General features: G+C 39.7%; 1 protein-coding gene across 1 annotated transcript in view; it reads right to left on the bottom strand.

The window, feature by feature from the left end:
• Positions 1-18900, bottom strand: part of Dbx (homeobox protein Dbx) — a 66938-nt gene that overhangs the window by 14617 nt on the left and 33421 nt on the right. Inside the window, exons 2-4 of the mRNA XM_089737610.1 lie at positions 15732-15857; positions 14274-14345; positions 13010-13155 (exon numbers count right to left, since the gene is read on the bottom strand). Coding sequence (XP_089593736.1) covers positions 13010-13155; positions 14274-14345; positions 15732-15857 — 344 coding nt within the window. The remainder of the gene's footprint in view (positions 1-13009; positions 13156-14273; positions 14346-15731; positions 15858-18900) is intronic.

Genomic DNA, 18900 nt, shown 5'->3' with positions numbered 1-18900 from the left:
CTGTAAGCTTTTGGAGCGAAAACGCAACGAAAACAAAACCCTTTGCTTTTCGATAAAAAAATAAATATTGATAATACAAATTATCAACACTTTATGCAGAAATGGGATCGTGGCGTATAAAATAAGACTATTGTTATCTACTCAAATCTTCTCTATTATAAAAAATAAAAATTATTTGACATTTTTTACGCTTTGTTTATTCAATCGTCTTCGCCATCTTGCTTTTTTCTGTCATTCTCTTTCACTTTCTTGCCGTTTTCTCTCTTTCCTTTCCACACTATTTCCATACGTTCCTTTCTTACCAATCCTACATTTATTCTTTGAAAATTTTATTATAAGTCAATTCTGAAAATTGTTTGAGCGGTTATCGACCCGACGCCACCATCCATGACACTTTTGAAGACGCATCTATTACTAACATCACAAAAAAATCTTCCGCAATCCTTTGGTTTCGAACAAGCGTGAACCTCCCTCGCCGCTAACAGAAGCTATCATTAAATAATTTAACTCCCGCGCCCTTCACCACAGACCTATGAATCGTTTAGACCTATTTATATGTACTAGTGGTCCCGCAGTAGTCGAAATCCGACTACAATTAATTGAAATTATAAGTTTGAAGATAATTATGGTTCTATTGTCCAAGACTGATATACTTCTTTAATCACAAATTTCGCCAAAGCTACACTATAGACAAATAATATTAAAGACAAACAATATTAATCTATTCTCAATTTGACCACAGACCTTAAACAATAACAAAAGTTTGACAATAAACATAGAGTGTATTAAAATAATGTAAATACATGGTAATGTGCGCAAAGTTTTTTTAATGAGATATTGAATTTTTTATGCATAATTTAAAAAAATATTAACGTTCTGCACTCCTTCTCTGTATTCTCTATAAGTGTGGTAAATTTCAAACACCTTCAACCGCGTAATTTTCGTAAAAATTGGTACAAACTTTTTGCTTCACGTATTAATATATAGATATCATAGGTTTTGTACTCTTTTTGCTTCACGTATTAATATACCTAGTCAGGTCATAAGTATTGTCACACAGTAAAAACTTTTCTTTTAGAATGCTGGCCATAAAAAAGTTTATTGAATTCGAATTTCGAATTGTTCATGAAAATAAAAATGTATACTTTTAGAATTTAATCATTTTTAAATATGGAGTGGACGCTTAAAGAAGACCGTGTTGCAGTTATTGCGTTGCATCGTTGCGGTTACGCGCCAATTCAAATTTTTAACATACTGAAAAATTTTAATATAACCAAAAGATTCGTTTATCTTACCATCAAACGATACAATGAAGACTCTAGTGTAGATGACAGGTCAAGAAGTGGTCGCCCTCGGTCTGTCAGGACTCCAGCAGTGATAAAAGCTGTGTAGGCGCGAATTCAAAGAAATCCCAAATGTAAGCAGAAACTGTTGGCCCTGCAGATGGGGTTAAGCAGAACCACGGTGAAAAGGGTGTTAAATGAAGACTTAGGGCTTCGGGCATATCGAAGAAAAACAGGACATCGTTTGAATGCTCGTCTAATGGACCTGAGACTGAAGAGATGCCGCGCTTTGTTCAAGCGGTACGCGGGAAAAAAAATTCGGGAAATTCTTTTTTCGGATGAAAAATTTTTTACCATAGAAGAGAGCTACAGCAAACAAAATGATAAGGTGTACGCACACGGTAGTGAAGAAGCGAGCAACCGTATTCCGCGTGTCCAACGAGGTCATTTTCCATCCTCGCTCATGGTATGGTTGGGAGTTTCTTATTGGAGCTTAACAGAGGTACATTTTTGTGAGAAAGGTGTAAAAACGAATGCAGTTGTGTATCAAAATACAGTCCTGACGAACCTTGTGGAACCTGTTTCTTATACCATGTTCAATAACAGGCACTGGGTATTCCAAGAAGATTCGGCGCCAGCTCATAGAGCGAAGAGCACACAAGACTGGCTGGCGGCGCGTGAAATCGACTTCATCCGGCACGAAGACTGGCCCTCCTCCAGTCCAGATTTGAATCCGTTAGATTACAAGATATGGCAACACTTGGAGGAAAAGGCGTGCTCAAAGCCTCATCCCAATTTGGAGTCACTCAAGACATCCTTGATTAAGGCAGCCGCCGATATTGACATGGACCTCGATCGTGCTGCGATAGACGACTGGCCGCTCAGATTGAAGGCCTGTATTCAAAATCACGGAGGTCATTTTGAATAAACTTTAGTGTCATAAGAATCTATGTTTTGTTAAGTTCATTTTGGTATATGAATGGTTACATAATGAATAAACTTGTTTCAATTATTTTACATTAAACATATGACAGAATTTATGACCTGACTAGGTATAGATATCATAGGTTTTGTACTATGTCTTAATGCGTGACCATAGCATTTAGTTCATGGAAGTCGCTTCCTACTGTGTATTCAGACATCAACTGAAGACTCAGTACGAGTGTCTGATATTTCGGAAAAGTATCTAAGTTACCGTCAATGAGAAGTGCAAATATTATTATATCGTGCCCGAGATTCAATTTCGAAGACACGAAGACCTATTGTTGACCAAAACACTTTTGCAGTATCTTGTGGCTTACCTTACTCGTCGTGGCCTTCGCTTAGACCCGTAGATAAGAGGGGAGCAAGCTGGAAAGAAAGAGACCTCGCGGCCAATCACCTAGTTGCTGGTGTGACCAAATAACCACCCTAACTGGGCTGCCAGTCGTAACCGCCCTACGAGAAGCTGAGGCCCGGACGAGGTGGAAACAACTCACGAGACAGGGCACGGTCAAGTTTCAAGGACAGGGCTTTCAGTAATGAAGAAAGCGACGAAGAAGAAGAGGGGGAGAGAGCGTTGTCGAAGCTGTGAACATATAAAAAATGTTTTGCGATATAACTGAATTTGCCTAGGTTACGTTACCAAGACTAAACGCAAGTCGGTTGTCTTTGGAGCACACGGCCCACCTGGTGTTTAGTGGTTACCGGAGCCCATAGTTGATCAACGTAAATGCTGCCATCCACCTCGAAACCTGAGTTCTAAGGTCTTCGTTTTTACAGTACAATGGCTGCCCCGTCCTTCAAACCGAAACACATTACTGCCTCACGGCAGAAACACACAGGGCGGTAGTACCTACCCAGATTCACAAGACATCCTACCAATAGTATATATTCCAGTATATATCGCTGGTAGCTTCGACGGTTTCACAAGAGAGCTCACGGGGCTTAGTCTGAGAGAAGTTTCTGACATTGTCCCTAGCTAGTAGCAAGGCAGGCAAGAAACTCAGTGGGTTGTGTCTATGAATTATGTTAATTTTCATTGGCACAAATAAACAAAAAATAATCTTAATTATTGCCGCTTCTGTTTACGCGTATATTTTGAAGTCTGTGTAGCGACCGGCGCCCGACGATTATTTAACGTCACGCGCAAGCGACGCGCCAAGACGCGACGACGTTGTTCCGGAATTATTGACGTTTCAATATTATTATAATGTTGGTATTATTGTATTGTGTAAATACATTAATGCCAACTCCTAGGAATTAAATTGTTGTTGGATTCACAGATTATTAATTATTAGTGGTCACTCAGTAGTCGAACTTCGACCATAATTATTAATTATTATTTTTTGTTGCTTAGATGTGTGGACGAGCTTACAGCCCACCTGGTGTTAAATGGTTACTCGAGCCCATAGACATCTACAACGTAAATGCGCCACCCACGTTGAGATATAAGTTCTAAGGTCTCAGTTTAGTTATTAATTTAAATTATAAGTTTGAACAGTTATTATGGCTCTAATGTCGAAGACTACATAATCACAGATTTCGCCAAGGCTACACTAGACAAATAATGTTAATCTATTCTCAATTTGACCACAGACTTTAACAATAAAAAAACGATTTTTTTCCTTGGTTCAAAGCATTTTTATAGATAATTTAAAAAAATAGGTATCATTCTGAACTCCTCCTCTATATTCTCTATAAATATGGGAAAGTTCATACTCCTCCGTCCTAGCAGTTTTCATAAAAAGGGTTTATACTTCACGTATTAATATACGTAGATTATGGATCTAGAATGAAGAGTTTTTTTTTAAATATGCCGCGGCTACAGTCACGGGAAACATATTTTTCTCACTGTGCATTTTTTTTGTTTTCATTTGTGTACATGGGACCGCCCGTAACATCACTGACCACCTTAAAGCAAAGCTTAGATTGTACTGAGGGCTGCCCCATATTAGTATAAATGTATTATAATTATAAATCTACAGGAATTGGTTTTTATTACATAACTACAATATTGCAATCGGTAAAACGCTCCTAGAGTTCTGCTCTAGGCTTTTCCCCTTCCTAAGCTTAGCATGAATAACTAGCCCATGTTATTCAATGATAAATCCACTGGTTGCTGTTGGAGCTCCCATCAAAATCATACAGCCATTCTGTAGGTTGGCAGGGCCGTAAAAAACACGTGTCTTGGTTTAGAAAAGCATTAGTGACGTAATCATTTCAGGTCTGCTTACACGTATGCCGCGGACGATTGTATCGCCTTACATCGTTCACTCGTTACGGCCGAACGCAATTCTTATATAGTGATCCCGCAGTAGTCGAAATTTGACTATAATTACTGGAAATTATAAGTTTGAACATCATTATGGTTCTATTGTCAAAGACTTTTATAATCACAGATTTCGCCAAGAGTATAAATAATAATTTATTTATTAACCTTGAAAACATTTACACATAACAGTTTGCTAAAAACTGTCCACACTAGGCACTGCCTGTCTCGTGGAGAGTTTTTTTACAGGAGTATCTTAAAACTAGTAATAACGGTGCTGAATATACGAGTAAAGACTATACTATAGATAAATAATATTAAAGACAAACAATATTAATCTATTCTCAATTTGACCATAAACATTAACAACAAAAGAGTATACATATTTGTATGTATTTTTATTGATATATTGTATTTTTATGCATAATTTAAAAAAAAATTAACATTCTGCACTCCTTCTCTATATTTTCTATAAGTGTGGGGAATTTCATACTCTTCCGTCCGCGCAATTTTCGTAAAAAGGGGTACCTACAAAGTTTTTGTTTCACGTATTAATATATAAATAGACAATAGTATTTTCGATTTAATGACCCCAGACCTACTTTTTATGGAAACATACTTTTTAATTTACAAGGACTGGCTAAAGTCGATATTGTCATTTCCACTCCTAAGACGAAATGTTTCGGCACGCAGGCCGCAGTTGAGTTAGCTTCAAACATACTAGGCTGCACTAAAAGTATCGGGAATGGAATATTTCCAATGTTCCTGTCATATTAAAATCATTTTAATTGAAAACTCCTTGGTTTTAAAAATCGAATACCATTTATTTATTTAAAAAAAGATTCTCGGTCTTGTCACGAGGTTTTGTCAAACTTGTTTAGTCGTTGAGCAAATGGAATTGACTCGAGAAAATTCAAGAGCGACGATTTATTATGACTTTCGAAGTGGTTTCACACAAAAACAGTGTGTTGGCCGAATGATTTCTGCATTTGGTGATGAAGCCCCATCCAAAACCACAATTTATCGCTGGTTTGCTGAGTTTCAACGTGGACGTGTCAAGCTCAGTGATAATCCCCGTCAAGGTCGTCCAAAAACTGCAGTCACCCAAAAAAACGTTGATGCTGTGCGTAAGCTGATTGAGGAAGATCGACATGTGACATACCGCGAAATTCAAGCAACTTTAGACATTGTCATGAGTCAAATACAAATAATCTTGCATGAACAATTAGATGTAAAAAAGTTGTTTTCCCGATGGATACCGCATTCGCTCTGTGAAGAGCAAAAAGCGGCTCGCGTTACTTGGTGCGTCAGAACTCTCGAAAGATTCCACGCAGGATCCTCAAATGCCTTATACAACATTGTATCAGGTGACGAATCCTGGATATACGCGTACGAACCCGAAACAAAAAACCAGTCACGAGTTTGGGTGTTCGAAAATGAGTTAAAGCCAACAAAAATTGTTCGTTCACGGAGTGTTGCAAAAAAAATTGTGGCCACGTTTGTCTCCAAAACCGGCCATGTTACGACTATTCCTCTTGAGGGACAAAGAACGGTTAATGCAGAATGGTATGCTAGCATTTGTTTGCCACAGGTCGTTTCTGAACTCCGTAAAGAGAACTGCAACCGCCGCATCATCCTCCATCACGACAATGCGCACAGAACAAAACAGTTTTTAGAGCAAGAAAACATAGAATTATTAGACCATCTGCCGTACAGCCCCGATCTAAGCCCTAATGATTTCTATACTTTCCCTAAAATAAAGAATAAATTGCGTGGACAGAGATTTTCATCACCTGAAGAAGCTGTGGACGCCTACAAAACGGCCATTTTGGAGACCCCAACTTCCGAATGGAATGGTTGCTTCAATGATTGTTTCCATCGTATGGAAAAATGTGTCAAATTTCGCGGAGAATACTTCGAAAAGCAATAAATACATTTTTAAATAGTAATGTTGTGTCACTTCGTTAATTCCCGAAATTTTCAGTGCCGCCCTCGTATGTATACAATAAGGAAGTATGAAATATTTATACGAGAGATCCTTCAGAGGGGAGATCAAAAGCCTCCGAATCAGATAACGTTCTATTGTTAGAAGAAGACAATTAATTAATTCTCGTGCGATCGGGGCATACGGGCGCCATTGGCTCGCCGTGGCACTCAATGAGACAACGAAATTTATTGGAGCACCTTTATCGCGCAAGAGCTGGTAGTGGGGCGTTGTGTCCTATCAGACCTCACGCCTCAACGTGTCTACGCGCTGTAACCACTTTAAGATGGGCTAATGCACCAACTAATTATTCAATTACGGGTGTGGCATTGTTTTTGTTATCAGCTATAATACAACTATAAGCATCGGGCCGATATAATATGACGTCTCAATGACACGACAACTATAACTGTAGAAGACACTACAATCCGAAATGTTAAAAACGTAAATCCTTGTGCATTAAGAGAACGACGAAAAAAAAAACAAATAAAAATAAATTGAACGCCAAGAACACGCGACGTATCGTTTCCCGCCCATAAACGGAGAATAACGTCTATAAATATTTGAAATAAGAACGTCTCGGAACGACCGAGATGGAAACCATTAAGTTCGAGTTCGAATGCGAGCAAGAAAGAGACGGTCGTATTCGTACGAATGCGTCTTAAAACGATTTTCCATTGGCCTATATGTTTCGTGCGACTGTTAGAACGACGCCTATTGGTTAAAATACGTTTTTTTTTCCTTCGTTGACTCCGTGATGTGCCTTGGCGGGCATTTTTATGATATCTGAATTTAACGACGCTATTTTTCGCAGGTTATAACGTTATAGTCTTGTTATGTTATATTTATTAGGTTATTTGTTGTTGTGGGTTTTCAATGGTTTTTTAGTTTAGCATTGCTTTCATTGTTTCTATTAATTGAATATTGTAACGTGATGACTCGTCTAATGTAAAGAAATTAGCGGAGGCCATTACCAGGCTAATAAGGTGACGCTTTAAAAAAACATCTCTACACGGGCCGTTCAAGTGTTTGATTAAATAAAAGTAGAGATGGGGCGAGGAGGAAAAAAGCCGATTACTTCCGGTTTTATCCGGTACGTACCGGTTACGACGAGGGAGAACCATGACTCCATTAAATAAAGATTGTTTCACAGTTATCCTGGAAAACGCCCGTGCGGCTAAGAGCGCGAAAATAGTGGACCCGCCATTTCTTTTTAATTTTTTATATACCTACGTACATACGCAATGTGGGTGGGTGAGCTCACAGCCCACCTGGTGTTAAGTGGTTACCGAAGCCGGTGGTAGTCAATATATCACGAAGTGAAAATTTCTGATTAAAACTTTAATTACTAGGAAGTATCCCGCACCAACTTGAAGCCCCTTCAGGTTATTCAATCCCGATTCTGCAGGATAGCCGTCGGAGCACCATGGTTCCTGAGGAACGTGGATCTCCACGATGACCTGGAGCTCGAATCTGTCAGTAAGTATCGGCATCATTGCGCTATTTCGAGAAGGCGGCACGACATAAGAACCCTCTTGTCGTGGCCGCTGGAAACTACATACCCGATCCTGTAGACCGAATGGTAAACAGTCGACGTCGCCCAAAGCACGTCATTACGGATCCTCCCGATCCATTAACGGTGCTTTTAGGCACCACAAGCACCGGTCACCGTCCTCGTCGAACCCGTCGCTTGCGACAAAGGGCTCGACGAACGAATTAACCCATAGACACAGCCCACTGAGTTTCTCGCCGGATCTTCTCAGTGGGTCGCGTTTCCGATCCGGTGGTAGATTCTGCGAAGCACTACTCTTGCTAGGGTCAGTGTTAGCAACACTCCGGTTTGAGCCCCGTGAGCTCACCTACACACGTTAGGGTGAAGCTGAAATAGCCTCTCAAGACTATCAGCATAGGTAGGAAAAAAAAAAAGAAAGGAACGTATAATGCGTTGTTGGCCACACGAACTAGCTATATGACACTGGCGGTCAAATTCGATCAAAGTAATAAGCTATGGTGTTGTCCAAGTCCTCGACACGTGCCAAAAGCTTCAAATGAATCGAACGTCTTTAAGTTGATGAAAATTGCTTTAAAAGTTTCCGTCACACGGACAATTCCACGGTTATAATGACGTGTTAACGAACCTAATTGATTACAATTAAAACTTAACGAAAAACAATTTAAAACACTAAAAAATGCTAACACAACAAGCACCTGTCCATGCCAGACATTAGACAACGCAAATATTCATACGTAATCTGTACGAGGTCTTTAAAAAGACGCGGTAATCTGTGCGAACCCTTTAAAAAAAAAATCGAAAACAATCTAATCCAAAAAATAACCTCAAAAATTCCTCTCAAACTTCAAATATCGTATAGAGTAATTGTTTAAAGTGATTCGGGCGGGGTTTGCACCCTCGCCCTGTATCTGACAGCGCCCCATTATCCGGAGGGTAGCTATTTTTTTGTTACACCCCCCCTTCTCGTAGGGCTGCCTAACGATTTGAAAACAAAATATTGTGTTTTTACTAAATATTTGACTAGAGAGAAAGAGAGAAAATATTCTTTATTGTATACCAAAAAGGTATAATACAAATGGCGGTCTTATCGCTAAGAGCGAGCAGACTACCATCAGGTGGACAAGAATCATTTGGAAATGAATTACATGTACCAATCAATTGCAATATAAATATCTACCTATACGAATATACACACACATTCATAGGTACATACACAAATACCATAGGTACATATACATACAAATACACAATGTAATATAGTAATAATTGACTAGCTCATATTTCTTATTAAATCATAACCAAAAACTGTTACCCGGTTAAATTTCATGGGAAATATGAATCGAATTTTACGAAGAATGCGCGACAACCCTGCCTCGCAACTGAGCTTAGAAGCCCAAAACTGACTTTCTGATAACGAAATATTTGTTAGAACTTATTGTATTTAAAATTGGTGCTTTTCTACTTAATAACGTAGCTATTACGCTGTTTTTCCTTTTTGTAATAAAGCTTTTATTGAACTTGTCAAGTTCTTATGTTTGGCTATCTGGTTTAAAATAATAATCTATTAATCGTAGCAGAGGTACTACTGGCCTGGTGGGTGGTGGGTTTTCTAGCTACACTAGGATGGATAGGCTTGTCTAAACTAATATATAAATCTACAGTGGTTTTTACGGGTGTTCCGTTATAACTACTGAACCATGCATCCGATTGACTTGAAACTTGGTATACATGTAGAAAATACATGTACTTAATGGATAGGCTAATATTTATATGAGTGTTGGATTCCCTACACCAGTTGCGGGGGCGTTAATGATGAGAATCTTTGTGGGCGTGAGAAATAATAATGTTAATTTTAAATGCCCAGCGAAGCGGACGGGTACAGCTAGTAGGTACTTAGTCAATCTAGGAGGGTGCTAAGAACTCCATGAACTTCTTCCAAGGATGCCTGATCGCTCAAGGGTCCATTCTCTCAGAATTTCGGCAGGCTAATGCCATGGAATAAGGTTCTCGTGTGACTTTTCGACGAACATGGAGACCAGCTCTATGGCTAATGTTAGCCTCAACAAGACTGTGTCTTTGAGGAGAAGTTTACCATGGCTTCGTTTATGTATCTTTTTGTTGTTTATTCCTTTAAGTAGGTGGACGAGATCACGTAAACGCACTCATGGGTAGGTACCACCACCCTGCCTATTTCTGCCGTGAAGCAATAATGCGTTTTGTTTTGAAGGGTGGGGCAGCCGTTGTAACTATACTGAGACCTTAGAACTCATATCTCAAGGTGGGTGGCGGCATCTACGTTGTAGATGTGTATGAGCTCTGGTAACCACTTAGCGCCAGGTGAGCCGTGAGCTCGTGCACCCATCTAAGCAATAAAAAAAATCCAACCTAGTTCTGAAGGCAGGATATTTAGTTGTTCATCCAACGAAGCGATAAAATTGTAACCATTTAATATTATATATATAGGTATGACGTATTCGTCTAAAGGAGAAATGTAGAATAAACAAAATTAAATATAACTAATCAGGTCATAAGTATTGTCACACAGTAAAAACTTTTCTTTTAGAATGCTGGCCACAAAAAAAATTATTGAATTCGAATTTCGAATTGTTCATGAAAATAAAAATGTATACTTTTAGAATTTTACTCGTTTTTAAATATGGGGTGGACGCTTAAAGAAGACCGTGTTGCAGTTATTGCGTTGCATCGTTGCGGTTACGCGCCAATTCAAATTTTTAACATACTGAAAAATTTGAATATAACCAAAATATTCGTTTATCGTACCATCAAACGATACAATGAAGACTCTAGTGTAGATGACACGTCAAGAAGTGGTCGCCCTCGGTCTGTTAGGACTCCAGCAGTGATAAAAGCTGTGAAGGCGCGAATTCAAAGAAATCCCAAACGTAAGCAGAAACTGTTGGCCCTTCAGATGGGGTTAAGCAGAACCACGGTGAAAAGGGTGTTAAATGAAGACTTAGGGCTTCGGGCATATCGAAGAAAAACAGGACATCGTTTGAATGCTCGTCTAATGGACCTAAGACTGAAGAGATGCCGCGCTTTGTTGAAGCGGTACGCGGGAAAAAAATATCGGGAAATTCTTTATTCGGATGAAAAAATTTTTACCGTACAAGAGAGCTACAACAAACAAAATGATAAGGTGTACGCACACAGTAGTGAAGAAGCGAGCAACCGTATTCCGCGTGTCCAACGAGGTCATTTTCCATCCTCGCTCATGGTATGGTTGGGAGTTTCTTATTGGGGCTTAACAGAGGTACATTTTTGTGAGAAAGGTGTAAAAACGAATGCAGTTGTGTATCAAAATACAGTCCTGACGAACCTTGTGGTACCTGTTTCTCATACCATGTTCAATAACAGGCACTGGGTATTCCAACAAGATTCGACGCCAGCTCATAGAGCGAAGAGCACACAAGACTGGCTGGCGGCGCGTGAAATCGACTTCATCCGGCACGAAGACTGGCCCTCCTCCAGTCCAGATTTGAATCCGTTAGATTACAAGATATGGCAACACTTGGGGGAAAAGGCGTGCTCAAAGCCTCATCCCAATTTGGAGTCACTCAAGACATCCTTGATTAAGGCAGCCGCCGATATTGACATGGACCTCGTTCGTGCTACGATAGATGACTGGCCGCGCAGATTGAAGGCCTGTATTCAAAATCACGGAAGTCATTTTGAATAAACTTTAGTGTCATAAGAATCTATGTTTTGTTAAGTTTAATTTGGTATATGAATGGTTACATAATGAATAAACTTGTTTCAATTATTTTACATTAAACATGTGACAGAATTTATGACCTGACTAGGTATATTAGGTATATATGTAGTTCACACGCAAAAAGGACAGGCTTAAACAGCAAACCGAACTAACAGTTCCGATGTAATTAAATGCAAATTTATTGACTAATTAAATAGCTTTTTATCCTGTTTTTTCTCCTACCTATTCACTGGTAGCCTGAGGGACTATACCAGTTACGCTCGGATGGGTAGGTGAGCTACCGGGCTCGACCTGAGAGAATTTGCTAACACTAGCCCTAGCAAGAGCAGTGCTTTGCAGAATCTACCGCCGGATCGGAATCGCGACCCACTGAGAAGAAACTCAGTGGGGTTAGCCTGTTGATCCTGGACAGGATGTTAGAGCGACATTGTAAGGTAATTGTATGGTCATAGGTAGTGTGCGAATTGACAAGTTGATCTGAAGTCTCGAAGTCGCGGAAATGACGTTCAAAGATTCAGTTACTTACAAACGTACCCAGGTAACAAAATCGTATACAAAAGCGATATACGACTCTATAAGTCTATTGTTTAGTTTAGCAATAAAACAATCTACAGTACCAGGCAATAAATATTGCACATCGTTAATTAGAAAGAGACAGCCGTATAATTTTGTTTTTGTTTGAACATCTTTGTTACCTGTGTGCGACGAAACACTAACGATTCGGTATCTATGAAGACCTTTTTTTTTTCCTACCTAAGCTGGTAGCCTTGAGAGGCTATTCCAGCGTAACCGTAACTAGTAGGTGAGCACACGGGGCTCAAACCTGACGACGATGCTAACAAGAACCCTAGCAATAGTCGTGCTTCGCAGAATCTACCACCGGATCCGAATCGCGACCCACTGAGAAGATCCGGCGAGAAACTCAGTGGGCTGTGTCTGAGGGTTAATTTACTCGTCGAGCCCTTCGTCGCAAGCGACGGGTTCGACGAGAACGGTGACCGGTGCTTGAAGTACTTAGAAGCACCGTTAGTGGATCGGGAGGATCCGAGATGACGTGTTTTGGGCGACGTCGACTGCTTTGCATTCTGTCCGCAGGATCGGGAATGTAGGGAGACCAAATGGCAATTAGGTAATGTGCGACAGATATAACGCTCTACGAAGCAAAAATTTACCGTCTCTTTCCCACGGTCGATGTGCAATATTTATCGCCGGGTACTGTAGAACTTTACATTTTGTCCGAGCTCACCTGGCTGTCTTTGAGACCTAGTTTTTCGGCCAACTTCTTCCTGTCCGGCTTCGAGATGTACTTCTGCACTTGGAAGCGTTTCTCTAGACCCTTGCGCTGGAGGTCCGAGAACACTGCCCGCCTCATCATGCCGCGACGAGGCTTGCCTGTCGGGAAAAACGGACTTTAAACTTCATATACGTATTTTCACCATGTGATTCCAAATTATTATGACATACTCCGGCCACTTAAACATCCAATAAACAAATAGGTCTTTACAAGCACTTCCATTTTTTTCTACTCAATCCTTCATAGCCTAGGGAGCTATTCCAGCTGCGCGCGGATGAGTAGGTGAGCTCACGGGCTCAACCTGAGAGGATTTGCACTTGTGATTCCACCAAACTCTTAAGAGCTTACTACCGAATTGGAAGGCACATCACTGGGAAGGATCGACCAGAGACCCGGGACTAGCTCTTGGCGAAATGACCAAATACATTATGACCCAAAAATAATCAGTGCATTTTTGGTGTGGTACGGATTTCTGTCATACTATCTGGAGTCAATGCGCTCACTCAGAGACCTTTAATCCCCTCCCTCCACGGTATCCCCCGAGCGTTATGACATGTCCTTCTTCAAACCAGGCTTAAGGAGAGGTCTTAGCTGTACAAAAGGGCATGTCTGTATCCCTGGCACTGGTAAGGTCTTTGGGCGGCATGGCTACTACGCAACGTAGGGCACCGGTGACCAACATGTCACATGGCAGTCAAAGCATTAAACTCGCCTTCTTTTACTGGTGGTAGGACTTCTTGTGAGTCCGCGCGGGTAGGTACCACCACCCTGCCGATTTCTGCCGTGAAGCAGTAATGCGTTTCGGTTTGAAGGGTGGGGCAGCCGTTGTAACTATACTGAGATCTTAGAACTTATATCTCAAGGTGGGTGGCGCATTTACGCTGTAGATGTCTCTGGCCTCCAGTAACCAGGTACCACCCAACCAGTAACCACTTAACACCAGGTGGGCTGTGAGCTCGTCCACCCATATAAGGAATAAATAAAAAAAATATATGTCCACGTTACGGAATGTTTCCATGTCAAACGGCAAACGTCCGATCTAATCTTAAAAATTAGCCCACGCATCTCACACTGACGAAAGGAGAACATCATTATGTTCTCTTTTCCTAATTCGGACACTGTTAGGAAGTTGGCTGTCATGGGGCTGATGATTTACACGTAGATAATGTTATTACTCTGGCCTGATTATTGTAGGCCAGCGCGTCCTTGAACGTACCTCTAGAACTGTGAGCCCACGGGAAGCCCCCCGGCAGAGGGAACACCTGGGTGTGGGCCTGCGCCGGTCTCACTGAAACAAACTCCCAGCTCAGTACATGTAACCTGGTCCTATAACGCGGTATTTTACAACACGGTGACACTGTAACACGAAAAGTCCAATCCCCCAAAACCCTTTACTTATCTATACTAATATTATAAAGAGGAAAGATTTGTTTGTTTGTTTGTTTCGAATAGGCTCCGAAACTACTGGACCGATTTGAAAAATTCTTTTTCCATTAGAAGCCGACATAGTCCCTGATGAACATAGGCTACTTTTTTTAAAAAAAAAATTTTTCTTTTGTTTCATATGTGTTTTAATATTTCCGAAGCGAAGCGAGGGCGGGTCGCTAGTAATTAATACTTCTACAAGACGATAACGAGATATTTGTTTGAAAATAATATGAAAAATTACATTATGCTCTATGAATACACTATATATGGGAATAACCGAAATCTTACTGCTTATTTATTTATGTATAATAGCTAAGAAATACATACGGGCATAATTGAGATGTTTATATAAAAATGACTCTTCTTTTTGTACTGGCTTTTAGTCTCATATAACAAGCGTTCGCACAACACGAGACTTTGTAGGAACTATCCACTGCGTCACAGGGGAATTACCTGTATGGTACTTAGGCTTTCGCGAAATGTAGACACAATTAAAACCACTTTTAAGGTTTAATTTTTATTCTCGTTAAACTGTTTCGGACGATTCGAATTACGAGTAGGTACCTGGGTCGTTTTCGGGGCCAAAAGCGAGTTATTTGATTTCATTCTCATAACCTTAATGTTACCGTAATTGTAAGTACAGTAAATGTGTTGTCATGACAACAGGCACGTGGTCCTTTAACTAACTATATATTCGTAAGCACTGTTAAATTAGGAGTTATACATTAAAAACTAGCCCAAACCTCATTTCTATTATTGGTTTGAAATTCTAATTCGAACTTGTTTGCTATTTTTCCAGTACTAATGCGTGTTGAAATTCGGCAATTTTATTTCATGAGTATCTAATACAACAATAAAGGAAAACTAACTGGATATTAGAACATTATCAGAAACAAAAGAAGTACGATTTCTAAGCTTTCAAAAAAAGTTCCTATTTAAATTGTCATCCGTGCTGGCGTTATCAAATGCGTAAAATGAAAAATATAAATGAATATTATATAACATTATCAATAAATTAGTGATTGACTTGATTTTGATGAAGCATTTTTTATTCAGAACACGCCTAAACACAAAGAAATGGAAAATCAGAGAAAGTTTAAATTCATGAAATCGTTACTTTTTTGGCCGCAACATTGAAAATGACCCAACTATGGTTTTCTTGGACATCAAGGAAGAAGTTTATTTTTTATATTAGTTGTAGTTATTATAGGTGAATGTTACTCATATAGGCGGGTACCGTACTCACCGGCCAAGTAGGGGTGGTGGCAGTGCGCTAGGAGGTGCTGCAGATGCTGGTGTTGTACTGGAACCGGTCGGCTGGCGATGGGCTTCGCGATAGGCCAGGGGTTCCCCATCATCGGCTGGCGGTAATCTATCAAACCATATATATCATTTCAGAGATTTAATCTTTTTAAAGTAAAGCATGAAAGAGGAGTGCATGCGGCAGAAATGCGAATGTTGAGATGGATGTGTGGAGTGACAAGAATGGACAAGATAAAGAATTAGTATATCAGAGGAAGTGTGAAAATGGCCCCGGTAAGCAACAAATTAAGGAGCGGACGGTTAGCGTGGTATGGACATGTGATGCGTAGAGTGAAGATGCATGTGACTAGGAGATGTATGGAAATGGTAGTGCAAGGTAGAGGTTGACCGAAGAAGACATGGATGGAGTGTGTGAATGACGATATGAGAGACAGAGGAGTGAGTGTTGAGATGACGGCTGATAGAAGAGAATGGAAGAGAAAAATTAGCTGTGCCGACCCCAACTAGTGGGATAAGGTGGAGAAAAAGAAGAAGAGATTTAGGTAATCTTTTAATTTTTTAACGTTAGGCGATGTTTTGACTCTGCCTCTGGTATTGCTGACGTATATGAGCATATGTGGCCACTAACCATCAGGTTTTTTTATTATTTGTTACGCCTTATCTTATTTTTATGAGCTCACGGCCCACCTGATGTTAAGTGGTTACTGGAGCCCATAGACATCTACAATGTGAATTCGCCACTCACCTTGAGATATGAGATCTAAGGTCTCAAGTATAGTTACAACAGCTGCCTCACCTTTCAAACCGAAACGCATTACTGCTTGACGGCTGAAATAAGTGGGTTGGTGGTACCTACCCGTGCGGACTCACAAGACGTCCCACCACCACCACTGAACATCAATCCGTTATAACGTTTTATAATAAACAAATTACAACGGCGACGCGTTTAAATTAACAGCAGCGAGTCAAAAACAATACGTTTAAGGTATATGATTAATCGCGGAACAAAGGGCGCGCGATATATTAGGGCCGGGCTGCTTCTGACAGCGGGGGCGTAAGAAGCCGTAGGGCGCCCGCCCAGACATGTCGATACGGTAATTATATTCACTATTTATTTACATTTAATTATTATATTAACGCAGACACCGTAATATATCTAATGTGGATAACATCGCCTAGGGAATGCAGCGCGCTTCATATAATAATTGTAAATAGAAATGATTTAACAAAAACCGACATCAAATAGAAAAAAAGATATTCCAAAACAAATTAATATACACTAAAAGCAATAATCATCGAAATCGGTTGGCGTGATATTGAGTTATTCATCTATTTGTCGCGCACGTACTTAATGCAAATTTAAAAATTTTGGTAGGGTTTTCTTATGGATGTCATTATCAGAACTGGACTAAATTGAAATGCGGGACCACACGGGAAGCGTCAGCTTTAAAAAAAAAAAAGAATCATCAAAATCGATTCACCCAGTCAACAGTTATGAGGTAGCAAACATAAAATAAAAAAAAACACACAGTCGAATTGAAAACCTCGTGCTTTTTTGAAGTCGGTTAAAAACAATAAAATTAATTCAAAATCTATTAAACTATATAATATGTAATGATACTGCTGTTCGTATTTTTATCGTTTTTTTTTGTCGTCACAATGAGAACGATAAGTACCTTTACAGTTGAACCTTGCGTTTTTTATTATTAATTTTATTTTTACATTAATACGACATTACAATTTTAATATTTCAGTTTCCGTTCCGTGGTCGCATCAACTAAGGTTCATTGACATTTGAATATCGTGTTATGTGTTAATCACTCATCGTACTAGTCATTGTCACAATATTTATAGCGTGAAGTTGAAAGGGCAAGCTACCGTATCTCAAAATCATTCTTAGTTAGCGCTTCATTAGTTCTTTTTTCAGCCCAAAATTTGTTTTCTATTCAATTAAAAACTGTAAATTTTTTATATATGAAAAAACTTTTATGTAGCACGCAGCAATTACAGTATCTTGAGGTCGAGTGGTTTGTTTGACGTTTCATCTTCACGATAAAAAGAATACGGAAGGCGGTTTTAATTAATTACAAATGTTTATTCATAACACAAATATACAAGTTAAAAAGTGATATTAGACAATTCAAATTTAAGGTTATGTCAAATCTATACTAATATATAAAACTACAGTGGTTTTTACGGATATTCCGTTATAACTACTGAACCATGCATCCGATTGACTTGAAACTTGGTATCCATGTAGAAAATACATGTACTTAATGGATAGGCTAATATTATATGAGTGTTGGACTCCCTAATAATAATGACAATAAATAATAATGTTAATTTTTAATGCCCAGCGAAGCGGGTGAGTATCTTAATATTTTTGTTGGAATTTTGATGGACTTAACTTGAGACCTTAGAACTTATATCTCAAGGTGGGTGGCGCATTTACGTTGTGGATGTCTATGGGCTCCAGTAACCACTTAACACCAGGTGGGCTGTGAGCTCGTCCACCCATCTAAGCAATAAAAAAAAAATCTAATTTTGCGCACTGTAGATATAAATGTTCACAATTTTGTTTTTAAATTGATAAAAATCAAGTAGTCTCTTCAATATTAAGTGTATTATCTATAGTTAGTAGTAAACACAGTAAAATTCTGTCCTGTGATGACACAAGATTTATGGGTACGCATACAGTATACAGTCCAAATTTTTAAACTGAATTTGTAGTCTTTTATGATGTGTGATGACCGTGGATGTTGACAATGCCAGCGGCACTGTCGAAACGCTATTTATTGTAGGTACACACATCTCCTTAACACACTTACACACATCAAGAAGAACACGTCAAAGCGCTCAGAAAGAATCGTAGGGGAGCTCATACCAAGCTGGATGGTACGAGGCAAGAAAGATCTCTGGAATCGCACTGTAGATGAACGCAGTGGCTCCAGTTAGTATGGATGAACTCTACTCCGGTGGCAGGCGGTGCGATGGTAGAAACGAGATGATGGTATCATCTCGAACAGCTCCTCAAAGCACTTCCCATGGAACATATTACTGGTGGTAGGACCTCTTGTGAGTCCGCGCGGGTGGGTACCACCACCCTGCCTATTTCTGCCGTGAAGTAGTAATGCGTTTCGGTTTGAAGGATG

The sequence above is a fragment of the Bombyx mandarina genome, chromosome 23 (assembly GCF_030267445.1).
Source record: "Bombyx mandarina strain Sakado chromosome 23, ASM3026744v2".
Classification (NCBI taxonomy): domain Eukaryota; kingdom Metazoa; phylum Arthropoda; class Insecta; order Lepidoptera; family Bombycidae; genus Bombyx; species Bombyx mandarina.
Note: the sequence above shows the minus strand (reverse complement) of the source record. Positions and strands in the feature narration are given on the sequence as shown.